General features: G+C 37.0%; 1 protein-coding gene across 1 annotated transcript in view; it reads right to left on the bottom strand.

Annotated features, from left to right (window-relative positions):
* Positions 1-218: 218 nt before the first annotated feature.
* Positions 219-22890, bottom strand: part of LOC126374618 (lachesin-like) — a 95280-nt gene continuing 72608 nt past the window's right edge. The window contains exons 5-8 of the mRNA XM_050021310.1: positions 18038-18166; positions 11421-11540; positions 1288-1458; positions 219-1033 (exon numbers count right to left, since the gene is read on the bottom strand). Of these exons, the coding sequence (XP_049877267.1) occupies positions 804-1033; positions 1288-1458; positions 11421-11540; positions 18038-18166 (650 nt within the window). The 3' untranslated portion in view covers positions 219-803. The remainder of the gene's footprint in view (positions 1034-1287; positions 1459-11420; positions 11541-18037; positions 18167-22890) is intronic.

The following is a 22890-nucleotide window of genomic DNA, read 5'->3' as shown; positions in this document are numbered from 1 at the left end:
ATTCAACAATATGAAAACATTAACAATTACAAAATACCCTATAATTTTATCATAGCATCAAATTTATACATTCGTATGATTAATGCGATATCTATAAATTTATTTAGTACATAAATGGAAGAACGTAAAAACGACTCGAGCAAATAAAATTCTAATTATACAACCGCGTAGCTACTTATATACAATACAATACATTTCAACAGTTCATAAATTCCGATATACAATTATACGACAATACATCACTTACTTAAAATAACTTTATCAAACAAAGATACATACACGATATAGTGAATGTTTAAATAAAAATGCTTTCCAAAAACACAAAGTACAGAATATTATGTACTTAGATATTTTCATCTGTTGTATTACCTTAGCATTTACATTGTAATACAAGCTGGATTGTTCAATAAATACTTACTATGATTAGGATCTATTACGTACCGTCACAATTAATAATTCTAAATTATCTGATCACCATAACTATGATAAATCTATGTTAGTCTGGCGATAAAAACACGCAATTGTCCGATTCATAAACAGTTCAATACCATATTGCACAATATGTCGCCATGCAGAAATTTAAGACACGAGGATTGTTAAAGAAATTAGGTATTGACGCGAGAGTCTAATGGAAACGTACCCCGTTGTCATGTCATACTCTAGCGTTGAGTACACTCACGTGGAAACTCGCGGAAATGAGAAAATCGTGTCTTAAACTTAAAAGAACAATAAATGCGAGATATATCGCGCTTTACTTTTAGTTAAGGGTGTCTTTACTTTGTGCATGGCTTCACGGGAGAAGTTTAGCATGCGTAGACTGTAGCTGATATGGCTGATATTAAAAAGATTGGAGAAGCGAGGCGGGGCGCGGCGGCAGGAGGAGGCCCCCCTCCTCCGAGGAAGCCCGCGTCCTCAGTGCGAGGCCCTCCTTCCCTCAGTGGCCCCTGCAAGCTGGACCGCACGTCGTTGGTCTCCTCCACCGAGTTCTCGCGCTCATCCTCGTCTCTGGACTTGCGATATGGTAGCTCCATTTCTGTTGGCACAAGATATTTTACGCGTCATCATCGGCAGTAGGTACAACTTTTGCAGTAGATTTATCAAATCAAATATAAGACACAGACAGAACTCATATATGGATGTATTTTATGCGTACTTTTAGCAATAATTTCTTACACATTTTTTAGATAAACATTCATTAAGTTCCTATCAATTTTATCGATCATTGTAGTTGAAGTATAATCTGATGAAATACCAACTATTATTTCATAAACACATGTTCATACTGACCGTACAACCTAATGTTCCCTTCAGCGTCGCCTATAGAGTTCTTGGAGATGCACTTGTACCCGCCGAGGTCGTTGCGGTTGATATTGCGCACAATCAGGCGCATCTGTACGCTGTACGCTGAGCTGTTGATCTCGCTCATTTGGTACTTGTCGTTGGATATTATCATCTCGCCTGAGGGGAAAAAGATCTATGTTTAATTGATGGTTATGTATCGATATTTCTAAAAAAATCGTAAAATGATAACGGGCAGTGTATATTCCTTGTATATTGTAGTAGATATATAACCGTCGACGATTCTGTGACGTAAGTACCGCCGTCGTCATGAACAGTTACGAATTTTAACGAAATCGTGACGATTCATGACGATGTCATATCGAACATCGTCACATCAAATAGTATTTAACAGGGACAACAACTCTCAGTGTTATTGAACATCGTATTTGTAAACCAGTACCAAAGGTAATTTTAAATATAAACAAACCCATCGAATTGCAGCGAAAAGTTTAAATGCTAACTCTCCAGCATTTAAATGATAAGTACCAATTTGTTTTATATCAATTTGTGTTCAGATTGTGAATGTCTCGTCAACAATGGGATGAAGCTTCTGTAAATAAAACACATTTTTACCATTGTATTACTGTACCGTCGGTCTATTTATTTTTTACCGTAAGCGATATTACTTTAAGACTCAAGTGTATATTTAATGTGTTTAATGGTAACATTATTATTTGTAAAATATAGTTGGAATTTGAACAAAACATTAAGTCATTATAACACGATTAACGTTGACGGTTTTAGTAGGTAATGCTACCGTGCAATGGCTGCTGATACAGTTATTTGGTCCACAGGCTTTATTCGATAGGCGCAAGCCTTCCGACCATTTATATTCGGCCACTTCCGACCGTGTGCCGATATCGAAATGAAATATGTTGTTTCGCCGTGTCGTCTGACCAACAATACGAGCACATTATGTACTCCCAATTCGGCCATACATCGGCCAAAAATAATATTCCAATTGGTCACATGCTGCAATATCAACAGACAATGTTGATTTTAGGAACAAGTGTTATTTGTTTCTGTTAAATTTATCGTGTTTCGAGCGTGTCGGGTTGAAGCGTCGATATGAAAGTAGTAAAGTAGTAAAAATGCGAAGCGTGGAAGTTACCAGAAGAAAAAGAGAAATCTAACGGAACAGTACAAAAGCTTATGCAAATGTTTGGAACGTAACGCCTATTTGGCCCATATTTTCGAGAAACTACTAAAAGTACAATAACAGTAACAAAGTTGTTTAGAGCACCTTAGCTTTCGGTATTACTTTTACTGGGCAGTTTTGACTTGACTTGGCGTTTAAAGTGTAAGTTTCGATGTGAATTTGCCGTGATCCGCCTCCCACTACCAACTTCATACCACAGCGGAGGGTCGCGTTGTTTTCCGTTCGTTCTACATTAAAAATTGCTTGCATTCTTCTTTCTCCGCTTTATTTTGTGGGAGGTATTATTTTTACTTTTTTATTTACGACCAACCCTCGTGGCTTATTCTGCTACCCAAGATATTAATTGAAATTTTTGCGTTTTCGGTTATTGGTGCCGGTTTTTTTAATAAAAGATTCTTGGAAATGTGACAATTTTTAATGTAATGAAGACGAGCATATTAAAATATTGCATACAAGTAAAACAAAAGAACATGCCTGCAAGTCAATATACTGTTCAGTGGGTGAGTCAAAGACCATTAATCAAATCTTGAGTTGGTGAGTCGGTTGTCTGTATCACCAACTAGGTAACTGTCGAGAGCTCGCGCGATTGGTCACAAATTACCAGCTGTCGCAGACTTGTCCTTTGCAATTCATACTCGCAAGAACTTTGGTAGTTTGCTAACTGTTTACTATCTGTACTGTTCAACATAGTTTTGTATAAATATGAGTTTTCTATGAATAATTTTATGTTAAAGAGCGAATGTCTGCTTGATGCACAATTGAAGTAGATACGCCATAGTAATCGTACGTTGAATTTAAAGCCCGTACTGTACGGTTAAATATTTGTAATAAGGGCTATACTTCGCATTAATTCCAATTTGAAGTATGACCCTATAGCCTTATCCTTAGTTCGTAGGAAGGTCTGCGTATGCGATATGATTAGACTAGCCACAGAACTGCCTTTGTAGCTCCCCTGTGTTACGTCGGTGGGTTGTGAGACGTGTGACCTACGAATAACGTGTGACGGACCTCATCAATCCTGGTGTCAGGGTTACTTACTATTCAGCCGCCAAAGGCCACTCACGTGGTCGTAACTACATAATATGTAATATGTAGTAAGTATATTATACTTTTTTTTTTTATTATTAAAAATAAGCACAGGACTTAATACATTTTTTTACAATTGACGGTGCAACAAAAACCAACTTTGGTTTATCCGTACACCGACATTCACCATCGTCGCTTCCAATTTGCAACATAATATCATGCTCGAACAAATAGTACAATAAATTGGAACATGTAGGTAGGAATTTATACACTTGCAAGCGAAGTACACAAAAACTAGTTCGCTGCATCAGCTTCACCCCGCGCGTCACACGTAACTACCGGACAGCGCGACACACAGGAGGTTTTTGCGGCTTCTCTAATATTTTTCCTGATTTAAGAAATGGTGCTTTAGTTTGTATTTAATGTTAAGTTCAGTGATTTCATTTTTAAGGTTAGTAGGTAAGTCATTAATTAATTTTGGTACTTGATATTTTAGTAATTGTTTTCCATATAAGTTGTTAATTTTTACTTACTTAAGTAAATTGTTTTAGAGACTGTTCACTTAATAATTGTATTATTTATGTTATACAGGGTGTTAGTGACATTGTAACGAAAACTTTGAGTGATGATTAAGACCATGATTCTGTTCGATATCAACTCAGAATCATGGTCTGAACCATCCTCCTCAGTATTCGTTACGGTGTCAATAACTAACGCCCATACCTTCTTCTATGGCTACCTGTATGTACTTGTACGGACATCGTAACAAATAAGTACTGAGAGAGATGTTTCAGCTCATTATTCTGAGTTAATATCAAGTGAAATTTTCCATCGCAAAAGTATAGAATTGAAAATTATTTTGAAAAGACTAAAAAACAAATCATTAATTTTGCGACGGTAAATTCCACTTGATATTAACTCAGAATCATGGCCTGAATCATCCTCCTCAGTATTCGTTAAAATGTCCCTAACACCCTGTATACATATTATAAGAATTCATAATTGTAAATATTTGTTAAAAATAAATTTATTTTTATTTATTTATTAACTGGTCTGGCACCATCAATCTAATCTATTTATTTCATTATAATTTTAGATGTTGTTAGATTTTGTTGGATAAGTACATATTAATAAAAAATAATAAGTACTTAATATAAACAAGTATCTAAGTGTCTCGAGTCTTTCACTCCTAAGATAAACAAATCTATTCGTCTATCACTTCCTCAGGTGATTTCAAGGCTTTTATCCAAGTTTTTAAACAACAAACTTATACATTCATAATCTTTTATTCCTCGTGATTAAAAATTAGTTACAAGCTTTAGTATAGATAGCTATTTGTATACTTATAGATGGCCAATACAAATCGTTACGTAATTTTCCGAATATTCTGTTACTTTAGTAATTACGTACGAATGCAATACGAATACATTTATTTCGGTATGTAGGTATTGATCACTACTAAAATAACCGTGAAGTCTGAAATGTCCGCTTAACTTAATGGCAACAGTTGAGAAAGAAAATTGGAACCCGTACGTTTTGTATAGTGATATATTTGTAAATTGCATCGGTGTCTTTTTGGATTACTTAAATGTATTTTTGGATTTCCAGCAGTTGGGATCTACTGGGTGAAAGGGACGATGTTAACTTCCATAGAAATAGAGGAAATTGTTTTAATTCGGGCTTAGTTTTAAAGGTTTTAATTTTAATTAGTAAGGTACTTGCACCGAATAAGGATCATCTTTATTAGAATCTAAATTTCTACTTAAAATCTTTAAAATAATGAATATAATTTTATGAAGAATCTAACCATGCCAAAATTTGCACAAATTATTATGTTTAGCTATCGAAAAAGCCTCTTGAAAAAAGTCGTATGTTTGGCCAAATTAGGAACCCTGGTTGCTAATAATAAAAATATTGTTTATTTCGGATCAAAAAATAAAATAATTACATCTATATTAAGTTATTAAAAAAGTAATAAGGGCCGTTATAGAATTATTGTATTTAAATTATTTTACCTTAATGCCACTATTCATGTAACGGAATTATTTATTATAACTAATTAGTATTATATTACATAATATATGAATATTCACCAAATGAGCAGGAATTATAAAGTGGGCTTCATTGGGTATATGAAACTGAAAATTAAAAATAAATCGAATTTTATTGCAATAATAATAAAAAAATATATAGACGAGCTGAAAAACGTTTAATTATTATTTAAAAAGAATAATTAAACGTTTTTAAGCCATTTATTACAGTATTTTAAAAAATAACACCCATATTTTTTTAATACATAGTATCAATACTCAAGATGGACCATAATTATTAAAAGTATTAAAGAAGCATTTTTTAATTGTTAGTACCTTAGTTACCTTAGTTAGTAGTACCTTATTAGGCATATAACAATTATTTTTTTGGTATTTTTGGTAATAGAAATAGGTATATATTCCGTCAAGAAGCCACTGATGACTTCAAAAATATGTCTTCAGAAGCTAAACTTACTTTAACATTTTAAAGCTAATTGTACTGTTACGTTTTCGTATAATTTCTTACTCAATTTGAGCAGTTTTGACCCTTTTATCGAGCAGCATCACGACATCGCGTGACCCAAAGTGGCAAATTCAGTCTGTCTGGCAGACAAAGCGTTTACTTAAGCTGTGCTAGAATTTAGAACTACAGTTACTATTGTGTCTTTCTTCGAACACAGACGAGCTATTGTGTTGAAAGGTAATTAATGGATGCGGTCAGGCCGAAGACCTCGAGATCGCGGACAAGAGACGTGACGTGGCCAAAGCGTGAATTGACCACAAATCTGTGGGCAGCTCTGCGAGTGACACCGACCACCACGACCACGCCCCCTTTTGTTTATTACTCGACAACTTTATTAATTAATTGTCAATATTCTTGACAAAAACAATGACCATTCTACAATTACTATTCTATAAATTATCCGTCTGCAATAGAATCCCCCAAACATGCAATTTCTTAGTTATAATTATAAAGCATTAATTTTGCTGTTACGATTTGTGCCTGCCTCTGCCTGTATGGCTGTTTTAGTCGTTATTTAAGTTTATTTATGACCAATCAATTAAAATACTGTGAATTTAAACGCTGAATCCAGCAATTAAAACGACAACAGAAATTTGACCGAGCCCGGAATTTTGTAGGGCTGTAACAAATTAAAATGAGTGTTTTAAAATTTTTGTTACTATTTCGCTTTTTTACTCACATGAAAAGTAGTGATCATCATTTTCAATGTACTTTATTTATTACATGTATAATGGACTTGTCTCTATTTTTAGAAACTTATAATTTTTGACATATTTATTTAGTGTAAATGTTGTTTTTTTTTATAAAATACACGTTATAAGTTACGCCCGCGATTTCAAACGGAGTGAGCAGAGCTTCAAATAATTAGGAGACAACTTACTTATAGCAACTTTCATCATCTTAGGATCTGACAGGTGATCAGCCCGTTGAGCATTAAAGATATCCCGATTGATCGAGTTGACAAAATCCTATAGTAAATAATTAGGTAATATGCAGGACGTTTCAAATTAGCTCACCATCGCAGGAGGTAATAACCCTGAGTGGAGGCCGGACACACCCCTTCCATGTCCGCGCGGCCGCCCGCTTGTCGCGCTCGTCACAGCTCTGTATTACCTAATTTAATTTGTAGCCCCGCAATTTATGGCCGCAGAGCAGTCTGCCTGCTTGCTACTAATGTCTACGTCACCGGACAACCCTTTGCAGTCACGACCAAGACATCTCCGCAGCGTTAGTGCTCTTAGAACTTAATGCTAGTTGAGTCGTGTTTCGGGATTGTTTTGTTTCTCGTGTCAACATTTTTGGGATGAATGCAATTTGATTCTTTGTTTTCTATTATAAGATTTTTTATGTAAACATATTTCTCGAACTTTAGAATGCATGAACGTAAATAGCAAAGACCACCTTTCTATTGTATTCGGAATTGGAAAACTGTAGGTATTTTTATTTACACGAATGTTTTGATACGTACGAGTAAATATTGTGACTGTAGCCTAAAGCAATTTGGAGCGGGCGGGTCAGCGGTCTTTGTTGCATATCGGGCGGTAATAGAATTTGGTCCGCTTTTTGCGCGGTCGCTCGCTCTGTACCGCGTAATGGCGGCTCGGTTGCCTTTGTAACTGCATCTAAATCTGCCTGCATATATCCTGGTTATGGTATAAGCAATTATTCAGTAGACGCTCCCGACTAAACCGCACGATCTTGTTAGCTTTGCTGTTCTCATGTTTGTTGTTACCATGTTAATGCGGAGGCTGATGAAAGTTTCCGTCCAGTGATATTGGTACTTACACAGCAATTAGAAAGAGAAGTAGAAATTGGATATCATTAAATATTACATTTTAACATGTGAAAGCAAATCCGAATTCAGAAAACCAACTCGTGTGCATTTCTACAGATCGTTCACTTTTAAAAGTTCGGTCAAGCATCTCCTTCAGCTTTAAATCCGATCGCTCTGAAATCTCAATTTGAAAGTTGGTCGAGCTTTAGCTGTCCTCATACATAAACTGCTCGATTAAACCGACAAAAAATAAGTTTAAAGACCGCATTGCGAAAAAGTTTTGTTCGTTTTGTGTGGATTCAGTCGGGCAGCTGCGGTACGTTCACACATGTCGCGGCGTGCGGCGCCGTAAATCCATTCCTAACTCGACTTTAGTGGCCGGCCTCGCTCCACGGCCGGCGCGCGGCATGTGCGGCGCCCTCGCCGTGCTCCGAGCCTGTTGCAACGCATTATCCACCAGAATATTGGCGCTTGCTCTAAATGCTTTTAACGTGAGGTACTTCGGAAATATTTGTTCGGAAGTTTTATGAGCTGAAAGCTATTTTAATAAAACATACGCGCCGCGTTTATTACTGACGTCAGACATACTTGTAGATAAAACTCAAATAATAATTTCAGAATAACAGCCGAATATAATGGTTTTACAGAAGACTCGTCTTTAAATACGTATTTAAGGCACACGCTCGGAAAAGTAAACATAGGTAGCTTCTTTAGGTAGGGTATTGTCACAAAGGGAAGAGTGAGTCAGTCCATCTGTCACCCGAGCACTAAATAAGCAACTTTTATCCTCAGGGTGCCATTTTAATGAGAAGTAATGAAGTTCCCGACCCTCTGCGGGCGTTTTGTTAGGTTAAGAGCCTTATTTGTATTAGTTAGCACGTGTTTTTATACAGTTCACTCATTATTTGTAGTCGCATACATTTTCATTTTCATAACTGTTGCAAATTCTTGTTCCGCTTGCTGTGACACCTACTCAAATTGTTGTATCACATTTACTTCTACTAAAGCCTAGGTAAAGTTTATTAACAAGTAAATTCGCTTATTAGCTATAAATCGCGTTATTTTCGCTAATTAATTACAGTCATAATCATATTTTATGCTGTCATCTCGTCGGTATAATTATGAGCTCGTTAATAAGCCGTAGCATCGACGCCATATAATCAAAGTCAAAATAAATCTCGGCGAAATGAAAAACGGACATGAAATAACAGCATATTTTCCTTTTAAATACAACCATAAAAACGCCATAACTTGTGAGCAACCACTAGCCCGCCGCCTGTCAAAGGGGATAGTAGAAATATGAATTACGACCGTTTTAATGAGTACTTTAACGCTTTCAATGTGCTTTATGAATAATGAAATTAGTTGCTTATTTCGTTCTTGAGTTTCGTACTGGGGTTAAATAAGGTTTATGACTTACGTCCCTCGTAAAGATCTGGTTAACATCTTCTATTCTATTAAGTGCGTACTCAAACGATACGTCTAGTTGTTCGTTGTCGTGATCATTTCACTGTCAATATTTAGATAAAAATAACCAAGCGTTATCTGGGGGCACGAAAGTGCCCCCGCCAAGACGAGCAAAACGAAGCGCAAGGGCACTATCTAACTTGGTAAATTTTTAGAATCCTCTTAACTCTGTGTATTTGGATTGTACCAGACAAACCAAATTCTTAGAGATATTGCCAGCAATGGAATTATTAAGGATATAAAGTTTCAAATGCATAGCTATTATAGAGGTACTTTAGTTTACTGACTTGCTAATGATCATCATAATTACATAGCATTTCTCACTTTAAAACCAATCTTGGATTTTTTAGCGTTGTACCTAGAATGTGTCGTGAACATAATAACTTTTATAAGGAATCCAAAGTCGATTTGCTATCCTGTTCCTTACCTAAATTTAAAAAAATATTAAATAATTTTGTGAATGTTCGTTTGGCCGAGTGATCTTTAAGTGATGTTTTATTCTTTTTAAGATTTATTTCTCTGTTGTTTCTTTATTTTATGTAGATTGTCGTCCTTTGTAGCGTTAATAAAGTAGCATGTTGTGTTTGCCTATAATTGGACGAGCACTAGTCCAGTATTTGTAAATAGGTTAAGTTACATGTAAAAGTGTTTTTGTCTGTTGGCAAACCTAATAAATAAATAAATAAATAAATAAACCAGATGTTTCAGAAGGCTGAAATTTGGGATGTAAGCTAGTATTGGTACGTAACCAACAAGAAAGTCCTAAAACTTCGAACTTACACTCCAGAAACAAAGACAGAGATTAATGCGGTTGAGTTTTAAATATATAGAATGGACGATTGTATTGAACGAAGCGAAAAGATAAGTTTGTCGCGCCGTAACTTGGTTAACAGCGATTCGCTACTAGTCGACACCGAACCGAACTCGTGCCTTGTTTTTGGTAAATTGGTGATTTACACACTCAGGATGTGAAGAGGGTGCGCGGTTGAGCAATATTTGCCTGTTGCACGCTCGCATACACCTTAGGCTTTTAGAGGATGCGCAGTCGAATAATATCCCAAATGTGGGATAAGTTTCTTACTTAGTGAATAAGGATTGTCCATACACTTAGTCTATTGGTTAAAACTATCGATATGTTTCGCGCTGTCGCGCTCGGCGCGGTTGCTGTGCCTAAACATCGAACAAAAAGAAGTGAAATCTCAACAAAAACATTTTCATGTAAAATGTTGCCAAGACGAGATCATATCGATCGCAAAATCAAAAAGTATATCATAAACTAAGTTTAAACTGCACTGTGTGTGTGTAAATTTAGTTTAAAAACTAAAAACCGACTACGGAAAAATCACTCTTTTAAAATGATGAAACAAGAAAATAGTTATATATTTCTCTGACTTACGAATAGCGATGTTTAGGAGATAGCCGTGGTCGAATGTCCTAAGAGTTTGCTTAGTACGGCATACGACCGTGAGTTTTCCAGTTTTTAAACTTATTTTTTTATTTGTATTAGTTGGTGTCTCATTTATTAAGATAACGTGCTTCCGATAAGTGTTTTATGCAAAATTTGGAAATAAAAGTAATCCGCATGTTTGAGCATTTATTTTACCAGTTCAACGCAATTATGGAGTAAATACAAGGAAACCCGCAAGTAAAAGCTAGTAATCGGTACATTATATGAAATGTGCAAATTAAGCCCTTTCATTGGATATACAAAACAATACCATACCAAAAAAAAAGTTTCTTCGTCCTCAGATTTTGTCATCTACAGGGCGCCACATTAAATTAAGCGTTACGTCACATAGCCTATAACCACCGGACAATCAAGACGGTTCTAGTGACACCTCATTTGTCAAATTCTGACAGGTGGTTTAGAAATTAGGTGGTAACAGACCTACACACATACATAAATACATACATAACGGTCAAACACATAACCCTCCTTTTTGCTTCACCGCAGTCGGGTAAACAGTTATCAGATCTCATGTAAAGCCAAGCTTCTAACTCTATACGGGCTAACTGTACAAACTCTATGTTTACAAACTCTACACGGTAGGTAAAATATCATGTGGCTTGGCCGTTTGCAAGCCAGTGTATTATCCTTACCATTCTCCCTGGTCCAGTAGTTGATGGCCTTGGGCGAGGCTTCGACGTGGCACTGCAGCGTGACGTCAGTGCCAGTTGGCGCGCCCACCAGCTGGTTTGGCACCTGCACCAGTGGGTGAACTGAAAGTAAACAGCTTATTAACTTCATCGACATGAGAAGTTACGAACTGAGATTAAATAAATACGAGATAATTTATATTTTATGAGTAAAAGTATGGTAAATGAATATTCTGAAAAGGAGATTAACACTGGGCTTTTTTCATTTTCTAGTTCCGACTTGGGCTTTAAACCACCGATTGATGTCACATGCTTTCAAGGATTTGTGCTCGGTTAATGGCGGTTGCTAGCCAGCTATGCTAGCTAGCTACATGAGACTTAAACATAACTGGCGAGAAGTGAAAATCACTTCAGGGATATAAGTGTGATGCTCTCTTATGTTTATGTTAATAGGAGGAAAAGATTATAACGATCGGCAGCGTTATTAATACTACATCTAGGCTACAAGACAATAGAACTTTTTCAACAGAATTTAAAGATATAAGAATGTAGAAGAAGCATTGGCTATTAATAAAAAGAAAGAATGTATTTATTATTAGATGAGGAGGAGGAGCATTAGTCCCCAACAAGCAATGAATAATCTCCAAAGCAAATGTTTGTTAGTTATGTAACTAACAATTACACCTCGTTTCACATCGCTAGCTGTTACTAGAGTTTTAAATTTCACGGTTGCAACTTGTAACAGTTGCAATTTTACCAGCTTCATGTTTACATAAGTTTCCATTTGAGCTTATTTGTTGTTCGTTGTTTTAGGGGAGGAAGGTTAATTCAACAACAAAATGCATTAGTGTACTTAGTTTTTTGACTCAATGTGTTTGTTGTAAAACTATAAACATGAATAAGTGTCTTTTAATGCCTTTGAATATACTAAAAGCTACTATGTTACATATTTTACTTATACATAACATATTTTTACATATTTTTACTATTACATAACGATGAATAAAAATATAATCTAGGCCGTGTCACGAAAGAAGTTCTGGGGCCGCGGCGCTACTGTCTCCTGCATAGAATTATTAATTACTTATTTAAATTCATCGATTTTTTTCGTGGCGCGGTTTTTAGTAACAATTAAACCTGGGATCCATATCGTACCCTATTTATGGATAAACACAAAAAGCCGTTTAAATTTACCAACTACAACTTATGTTTCGGGAACCGCAAACCCAAGGTAAGCGTATGCAGCACAATACAGGTAGACGCGCGAAATCCTTGCATTCACAAACAAGGTGTCAACGGCTCAACTTTTTGTTGGTGCACGAGCAATAACTGGCTTAAGCTGCGTCTCGCACTGCACCACGGGCTTGTGTACACAGACTACTCGCTCCACCACTTTGGCGGTAAAACTCTGCGTCTGTCAGGTGTTTACTTTGAACATTATCCGGAACTGGCTGTATTACTTGCGTTAGTGTTACTCTATGTGCCGGGTTAGTTTGTTTGCAATTAGAGTTGGTCTCTCGATTGCTAGTTGGCTAGATAAATGGTAAACTATAGCTTCAAAAACACAAGACCTACGTTGCCAATTTAGTGGATGGATGTGGTCTGTCTATCGTGTGGGTTGTGAGGTGAATTACCAACCCCATCAACCCTGGTGTCAGGGTTATTATTGAGCTGCCAAAGGCCCCTGACATGGCTCTTGAACGACTACTTACTTACATCAGTAAGTAGTAACCGCGACCAACGGTTTAACGTGCCTTCCGAAGCACGGATCATCTTACTTTCAGACAATCCGGTGATGTCCTAATTTAGCTAAGGATCACAAAGTGATTTTTGTGATATGGCCCAACGCTCAACCACTGGACCACGAAGGCCGTTGATGGATGTGGTTACAATAATATAGTTTATTTACTAATCTTACTTGTATTATATTACTTTACTGAAGCCCATTGGTCGAAGAAGAGACTAAGAAATCTCCAAAGCAATTGGTTTACAAAGTCGCGGGGACTAAATAGCGATGTCGTATAAAGAAACAAAAGGGCGAGAGACTTCAAAAAGGGCGGATTATTTCACAAATGTAAACAATCACACCGACACTCCCAGAAGCCTGTTTAGGGTGAATTAAGGAAAACGGAATTTTCTTCCTCGGCCTTAGATCGGAGCTTATTTGCGGTTATGCTCTTTGACCGTCGTTAAGTTCCTTCAGACGGCTTTTACGAGTTTAAGTGGCTAATTTAGCGAGCGAAATCGGAACGATCGGAGTTTTTGTTCTAATTAATAAGTCGGCAAAGCAAAGAGCAGTCTTTTGCTTATTAAATATAGCGGAATAATGAACCGTTCATGTAAATTTCATTAAAACTGCAGGGTGGGTTTGTTCTTTAATAGATTAAATAATTTTACCATATTCAGCTGAAATATCTCCAACGACCACATCATATCTATATCTATATCTATAGGCGGTGATTAAGTAATCTCTAAGTGTATAAGTAGATAGGGATTCTCCACGGCAATCAAAAGTTACGGGGAGTTTTCTCAGGAAGGATTCCGCGCGGAATTCTTGAAGTGACAGTTTGATTAACCGAGCGGCGCACACGCTCCCCCATTTTCGGATTTCTTGGCGTTTTGTAGCTATTACCTGCTCTACTTGTCGTTGGAATTTTATAAAACAAGTCCTTTTATTTTGTACCTGGACGCTAATGTTAAACTAGTATGAAGATTTTATTAATTCACTTAGATTGTTATAAGAGTTAACAACTTGAGTCCGCATTTTACCTAGATAATTAAACTTATTTAGAAGGTGGAGCGCGAGAATCTCCTTGCAAATTGATTGCGATTTGTTCACTTCGTTTAGCTTGTTTCTTTTTCTCTAAATTCAATTTACCGTCTGCCGGCTTCAGTGAATCAACTAAAAACTCATCGCGTTACGAAGCACTTACTGTTACAAATGAACCGCTCGTCTCGCCGCGATTGCGAGGAGTCTTTGTAGACCCTCACCGCTCACCGCGGCCGCAAGTCCGCGCCCCGCTGTTATCATTCGTTTTCGGGGAAGGAAATTTAAATTAAATATTTGAGAGCGTTAATTTTGTCTCCTCATCGAGCGAACGCGACGCATTCTTTGTGAAGTAATTAAACTGAGTGGAAGGGTTCCAGCCGGAGTAGTTTGTTTGTTCGCTTGAAATTGCGTTTCCTATGAAGTGAATTTCTCTTGGCTGTCCTCAAGATTATCGCTTCGCCGAGTCATGCCTATTTGTTTTTTAGACGCCATTGAGGTCTTTTGTGACTTTCAAGTGGCTGGGTCTTTCATTTGTTCTTTTTCAGGCGGGATTTTAACATGCGCGGCTTATCTGGTACGTGCATATAAAGTGTACAATCAGAGCAATGTTTACATCGGAACTGCCAATAACAGAATGCAAATACCTACTGGACAACACAGCGCGGTGTGTATGGCCACATCGGCTAACGCTTCGGAAAACTTTTACACCCATACATATTGAACTAAAGCGAGTGTAGTGTACAGTCAGCGGACGAATTTAGAACGGTTAATTAACACGAGTGGAGCCGACAAGCCAAACGAAAGATGATTGTGACATATCCGATGATTGAAAAGCTTTTTATTAATACGCGGCGTTCAACCGTAATACTGGTATATAATTGATGAATTGTTTTTTCGTGCAAAATATCTGTTTATATTTCGATTTAATTAATGTGGCATCAATTAATAATATTATTTTTATGCCACGTCTTGTTGATACAGTACGTTTTTAGCCTATTGTTAATAAAAAAATAATTTCTTCCCACACGTGGCAAGTAATTTGCATGTATCTGAATAGTGACATCCTGTCATCTGTTTTCAGATGCATAAGGTGTTCCGTAACCAATTCCCAATAGTATGGTCGGATTCATGTAAATGGAAATGTGGGTGCGGTGCGACTGTGTACGGCGCAGTTGCGATCGCACTGATTTTGACTTCTGGGTATGTGGTCAGAACGTAGATAGATGACTAATTTATGCGAAAGCTTTCTGTGATTTGCAGTTGCCTCCCCAAAGTCGATTGAAAATCTAACGGCAAAACATTCTTAGTAGGTATTCTGTAAAGGCTTATAATTGTTATAGAGTAAAAATATAGTAGTAAGGGAGAGATGCAGTTTCTCAATTAGAAAGAATAAGCTACTCTTTCTATTTCTCTTTTGTTTTGCAGTTTTGTACTTCCTGTGTGTGCAATAAAGTATTAATTATGTTATATTAAGCACCATCTAAAATAAATGTTTTAATAAATTTCAGTGACAGACAACATTATATTCTTACAAAGTCAAAACATTACGGAAGTAAAACATTTGTAGTTCAATAATGTCACTAACAGAAATAACCCACCAACTTTCACCTATCACGAGTTGTTGCCAAATTGTGATGCAAGCCACGCGCCGAAGATGATACGTGATAACAGGAAAATCTCCCAATTGCTTACGTGTTCGAGCCACTCGTCCCATTGGGTGCTCGGCGCTCCCGGCCCAACCAAGCATTGAATAACTCCTGGTTATAAATTAGCCTCCAGATCGTCTGATAAGTGAGTTCCCGTGGTAACGCTTTTTGCCCGTACTTCAGCAGCTTACGCAGGTGAGTAGATTTTATCAACGACGGAATTGATTCATGTTGTGAATTCGTAATCGATGCGTTTGAATGTTAGTTAATGGTTTCAGGGAGGAATTTATTTAGGTTTACTTTTAAAGTTAAATGTCATTAAAACTTGCCTTTATTTAATAAATGAGCTTAGAATAAATATCTAAATGAAATCATGTTCCTCAAATTTCTCACATACATAAACTCACGCCCGTAATCCCTAAAGAGGTGGACAGAGCTCCAAGTAATTAAATACAACTTGCAACCACTGATACGATGGCAAATATTTCTCACCGATTGAATTATTTTTGTATATTTGACAATGTGGGATTCTATAAAGCTTATCGTTGTTATGTTTATAACATGGGATTTGAGCTGGACGGATGAATTCCCAATGATGAACAAAATAAAATCACCGTACAATACTGGTGCTGCATAAGGACATCGCGGAGACATAAGAACACGGAGCAATTATATCGACGTATTACCTACATCATAAGGATTAAGTTGCTAGTAAAAAGTGGAAAAGTAGAGAGTGAGATTAAACATAACATAATATAGCATCACGCCTGCATCTCCGAAAGGGTAGGCAGAGGTGTATAGTGTACACGATGTTACTGACACCGTAACGAACACCGATGGGGATGATTCAGACCATGATTCTGAGTTGATATCAAGTGGGATTTCCTGTCAGAAAAAGAGTTTTTTATATTATTTTCAGTTCCATACTTTCTCGACGAGAAATCCTACTAGATATCAACTCAGAATCATAGTCTGAATCATTATTCACTTGTTACGATGTCACTAACACTCTTTATACACCCACTCCTCGCAAGCTATGTTTAAGTCCCATGAGATAAAACATGCTAAAAATAACAAAACAATAATATTTTTGTTCACATAATATTTCAGTATTGCTATTCCTTGATATACCAATAAAGGCACGTGTTTTAAATAATACTTAAATAAAACCGTGTGAAGGTGTTTAATTACGTTTCGGACAGTCAGCAACAGACGGTCTGTTATTGGAAGTGAGGCTCTGTGGCCAATGAGCCGAATAACTGCACGCCGGTTCAAAGGCTCAGATAAACTTAGTATTGCAATATGTAGCCGTATCTGCACTGATCATTCAAGAGAAATAGCGACTAAGCTGGTAAGAGCCCAGTTATGTTAAAGTTTTTTCGAACAGAATTTAAATAGTCACGAGATTGCTAGTTGTACCTGCTATAAGATTATAGACAAAATATATACTTTATCGATTTTACAAAAGCATCTGTACAAAAGCGGTTAAAGCGATTCCTTTCAAATTCAAATTCTTTATTTTAGATAATAAGCATAAAATAAATATCATCTCCCTAGTATTATCCCGTTTTTCACAGAGTCCGCTTACCTAACCTGAAGACTTGACAGGTCCGGTTTTTTACAGAAGCAACTGCCTGTCCGAACAACACGAAGGGAAAATCAACCCAATACAGGTTCAATCACATACCTCCGAAAATGCATTTCTCGGGAATGCACGATGTTTTCCTTCACCGCTGAGCACGTGATAATAGTTTATGATCCAAATATGAATTCGAAAACAAATCGACAGTCATTGGTAGGCTTATGGATTCGGTGTACCCCTTTAGGCCAAGTCGTTACGAGTTACGAACAGGTGAGATTGTGGTCAAACACGAACCTATTGTAAAAACGACTGAATTTGAATCTATGAGTTTGAAGTCATATTTGTATCTTAGATACTTAAATTGATATCACGTCGTTTCCAGGATCAGTACCTAGCTGAAGCAAAATACTCTTCTTCTTATCGTGTGGGTTACGAAGTGGATTACCAACCTCATCGGTTGATGTCAGGGTTAAAATACTAGTCCCTATTACATGCGACTTAAACGTAGCTGGCGAGGCACTCCTCCCAAAAATACCCACTGGTGCTATAAACCTTTGCCTATCCTTATATAGGCATGATGGTATGTTACATTATGTTGTTATAGGAAATAAAAATTACTTACAATGCACATGCAGCATGATCCTCTTGCTGACTGATGGCGGTACACCATTGGCGGCGATGCAGAGGTACGCGCCCATCTCCGAGCGCGTCACCTTCGTCAGGTTGACCACCTCGCCCTCCAGTGACGTCACTGGGGGAGAAAACCACGTTACGAAAACTACTTAGTATCTAATGTTTTATGCGAAGGTTGTTGAGAACATAATGGGAAAGTAATACTACTTTACTTGCATGTATGATTTTTTGAAATTTCTCGTACTTATTATAATACCGTTTTGTGGTTCAGAATGATTGGTCTATTTGTGGCCAACACTAAACCTATGCAATAATAATCTGTCAATAATAATGATCCTCTATATTGTAAAGTTTAATTTTAAAACTAATTAATTTTATGACTACTGTTTCATTGACCGCATAGTAGTGAGAAAATTAATAATGCACAGCTTATTCCTGCATTAAAATTATACAAGCTCAAAGGGAAACTGCTTGGGAATTGGTCTGCGAGCGCTTCGGAGCCGAAACAGCCCTTTGTATTATTAGCATTACTGGAAGAACTTTTGTTTATAAACATTATTTTCGTTTTGCTCAAAGTGAATACTAACGACACGCTAGCACTATCGACTCTAGTGCTTACTTTACATTTCTCGTCGGAAAACACTTCCAACCGCCAAAAGTTGACGGGCTTCGGTAAACAAGTGCCGTTAGTGGTTTGAACTCGAGTTGTTTTCCTGACACCTTGCTCGAATGGCACCCGAGTACGCTTACAGCCATTATTCAAACAAGGATAAAAAGCTGGGGCAATATTTTCCAAAGGAGCTGAAGGGAGCTGATGGTTTAAAGTGTAGAGCTCTCGGCCGCGACGCTTCGTTAGCAAACAATGCGAACTAAGACGGATGTGGAGTAGTTTGTCCTAATGTTTCAACTTGCAAGTCAGGAAGTAAAACGCCGTGGAGAAGCTTACCACTAAATAATATACAAAGGTTCCTCGTCTATGTTCAAGTTTTCGTTGGCCACACAGTTGGGAAGGGGCTTCAGGGTAAATTTATCAACATTTTATCCTTTCTATACTTACGACTTTAATAAAAACATATTTCTTTAACATATAGTTGTATTGTAACTGTTTTTTCTTAGTTTGTTGCTACATAACACGCAAAATGTACTAGAATAATTATTATACAAGTAATAACATAACATAAGATTCCCTTTTTAAATTTCAAATTCTTGGAGCGATGTCAAAAATTCGACTGTCCAAGTTAAATGGAGTTTCAGAAATTCCTCGACTCTACGGAATTTGTGAGCTGTCGTCGAGGCGGGCCGCTGAATAATAAACTTGCCCTGTCGATGTGTCATAAGTCAAGTGACGCGCCGGCTCCAGGACCCTGCTGCTTCTCCAGGGACAAAAACTTTAACAACCCCACTTTTAGCTACCACATACTCACGCCTATTTCCCACTGGGGTAAGCAGAGACTATGGAATTCCATTTTTTTCGATCCTGACACGCTGCTACAAATAAAACAGTCAAATAAATTATCTACTTATGTTTTTGTAAAAGGTCGAAGCTCTTTTCCTCGGCATCGCCCCTGAAACTTTACCCCGTCGATTAGTAACGGAAACCTCACCGGACTCGTGTAGCAATTCTTAACTTGCGATAAGCCAAGTGATCCCATCTGTCACTTTGATAGAGTATCCTCTTTAATGAAAAAACAACACTTAGCGTTAGTTCCCCTGCTACTGACCTTAATTTCTAATTAAATGCCAGATGTTATGGTTTAATGCTTTACGAGTACCTTTTCAAGGAGCTGGCAAAATTTAATAACCCGTAGAAGTGGATAGGTCGTAATGGGTTTCTTTATAATTGGGTTGATTGTCAATAGCTTTATCTGATCCACGCAACCTTCCCCTTCGACTCAGAAAATGATTCATAATATTCAGTGGAACGTATTTGATACTGAATTGGAATTAACAAGTTAGGATAATGTAGCGTGTGATGCTCTGTCGCGGGGCCACCACCTCCAATTCAGTTCAAAACGATATAGATTACTGTACGTACCATGTACATAGTGTACGTGAAAAGATTTTATGTGTACGTGCTATAATTAGAAAGAAAACAACAAATTAAAGTGGCTTCGCTGGAGAGCATACTCCCCAGCGGAGCCACTCAGTTTGCATACTTCGAGATGTTTTCTTCCTGTAAATTGAAGTATAGTTTGATGTACGTACTACGTACATAGTGTACGTGAAAAGATTTTATGTGTACGTGCTATAATTAGAAAGAAAACAACAAATTAAAGTGGCTTCGCTGGAGAGCATACTCCCCAGCGGAGCCACTCAGTTTGCATACTTCGAGATGTTTTCTTCCTGTAAATTGTAGTATAGTTTGATGTACGTACTACGTACATAGTGTACGTGAAAAGATTTTATGTGTACGTGCTATAATTAGAAAGAAAACAACAAATTAAAGTGTATATGACGGCATGAACAAAACGTGAAGCGCTGAAGATTTTAAGAAACAATCTCCTTGCGAGAACTTTTTATCTATGCACAAACTACTAAGAGAACCTATTTCAGACGAACGTCTCTCATACAAAACAAAGAGCCTCAGAATTTAGAGTATGACACTTGATTTGACATATAAAATTATATTGCCACACGCAAAAACAATTGTGGGGTTGCCATAGTAATGATATGGCACGGCGTGGCAGTAGTGATAGCTTTAAATTATTTAGATTACTTTAAATTTTGATGACAAGGTTTGGTGACGGATCGGTACGGCACTAACAATTTATGTCAAATCTGTCATAGATACACGGCCGGAAATGTTCATACAAAAAAATTGTACCATAGCGCAAATGTACCGAGTTTAGAAAATGACAGCTACTTCACCCCTCTCCTACTTCATTTCACCCCTCTGCGATCTTCCGCCATCTTGGGACAATCTTAGGTTAGGATATAAACATAGACACAAGGGCAAGCGCTGCCCGCCCGGCGTCCTAACCAAACAAAATCCAAAATCAATCATTGTTTCATTGTAGTTTTATAAATGTAAGTGATCGAGTGAAATTTGCGTTGAATAAATTCCGTAGTTAGCCTCTCAACTAGAAAACTGTGATATCCATACAGTATGAGTGTAAGATAAGTAAGCGAAAAGACGAAAAGACGCTATATTTCACCAGTTTCCTAAAAGTGAGCTAGGAAGAACTCTAGAAGTGCAGAAGTTACAGTGTTTGTGTGATGACAATTTGCGAAGGCTTAGGACTACTGGGAACAATTGTGTTTGCCATGCGGATTGCACAAAGACATTTTTATTAAAAACTTTCCGGGTATCTCAAGATTAGCAGTGTTATTATAAACAAAATATTAAAGGGTACAGATGTCTCTAGATTAGAGAGTTTAGAGGAAAGTTTGCCATTAATGCAAAAAGGCATATTTAAAATAATAATAATAAAGCTCTATTTCAGAAAAAAAATCCATAAAATATAAAACAAAATTAAAAAATAAAATGTTATACAAGTAAACTGCAGTCTTTTTTTATAAACCTTGTCATCAAAATTTAAAGTAATCTAAATAATTTAAAGCTATCACTACTGCCACGCCGTGCCATATCATTACTATGGCAACCCCACAATTATTTTTGCGTGAGGCAATATAATTTTATATGTCAAATCAAGTGTCATACTCTAAATTCTGAGGCTCTTTGTTTTGTATGAGAGACGTTCGTCTGAAATAGGTTCTCTTAGTAGTTTGTGCATAGATAAAAAGTTCTCGCAAGGAGATTGTTTCTTAAAATCTCAGCGCTTCACGTTTTGTTCATGCCGTCATATACACTTTAATTTGTTGTTTTCTTTCTAATTATAGCACGTACACATAAAATCTTTTCACGTACACTATGTACGTAGTACGTACATCAAACTATACTACAATTTACAGGAAGAAAACATCTCGAAGCATGCAAACTGAGTGGCTCCGCTGGGGAGTATGCTCTCCAGCGAAGCCACTTTAATTTGTTGTTTTCTTTCTAATTATAGCACGTACACATAAAATCTTTTCACGTACACTATGTACATGGTACGTACAGTAATCTATATCGTTTTCAACTGAATTGGAGGTGGTGGCTCCGCGACAGAGCATCACACAATGTAGCGGTGCTGGTAGTATCTGTTTCAAACTTTGTTGAGTAGATGAAAAGCGTCGAATAGAAGGATGGCGGAGTTAATTTGCATCAGTCTCCGACTAAGTTTCCGCCATTCATTCGCTTATCTGCATAATTCGGTGTAGAACATGAAACAAATAGGCACGCGACACGCCGCTGTCAACATGTTTCATGCGACACAATAAAGGGCAAATTTTGAATAATAACCCTTTGTTGAGATACCACTGTTTTCTGTCGTCATTATAATTATCATTGCAAAACATTTGCGCTGCCCGGATTTAGTATGAATATGAATATTTGTATCCGTGGGAAGAAGTCCGCCGTCTACGTATTACATGCATGAAATAGTTCGCAGCTAAGCATTCAAATTGTCCTAACAAAGACCTATTCTAAACTGTGTAAGTAATATTACTTATAGTGAATGATTAAATTCTTACACTTAATTGTGATTTATTAACAGAAAGTTCTTAAGTTAGGAATAATAAATTAGAAAGAGCCCCTTGTGTCACTGAAAAACTATATTTGTCGTGTCGGACGAAGTTTCCTCATTGGAATATTCCGTGAAGAAACATTGGCCTACCTAATGGAGAGCCTGTATTGTTCCTTACCCAGATTTATGGAGGTAACTTGTAACGGCTTCTTTAATTAGACTTCTTCACTCAAATTGATGATTGTTATTGATGTTAGTTAATATTGGCCGAGACTGG

The sequence above is a fragment of the Pectinophora gossypiella genome, chromosome 2 (assembly GCF_024362695.1).
Source record: "Pectinophora gossypiella chromosome 2, ilPecGoss1.1, whole genome shotgun sequence".
Classification (NCBI taxonomy): Eukaryota; Metazoa; Arthropoda; class Insecta; order Lepidoptera; family Gelechiidae; genus Pectinophora; species Pectinophora gossypiella.
Note: the sequence above shows the minus strand (reverse complement) of the source record. Positions and strands in the feature narration are given on the sequence as shown.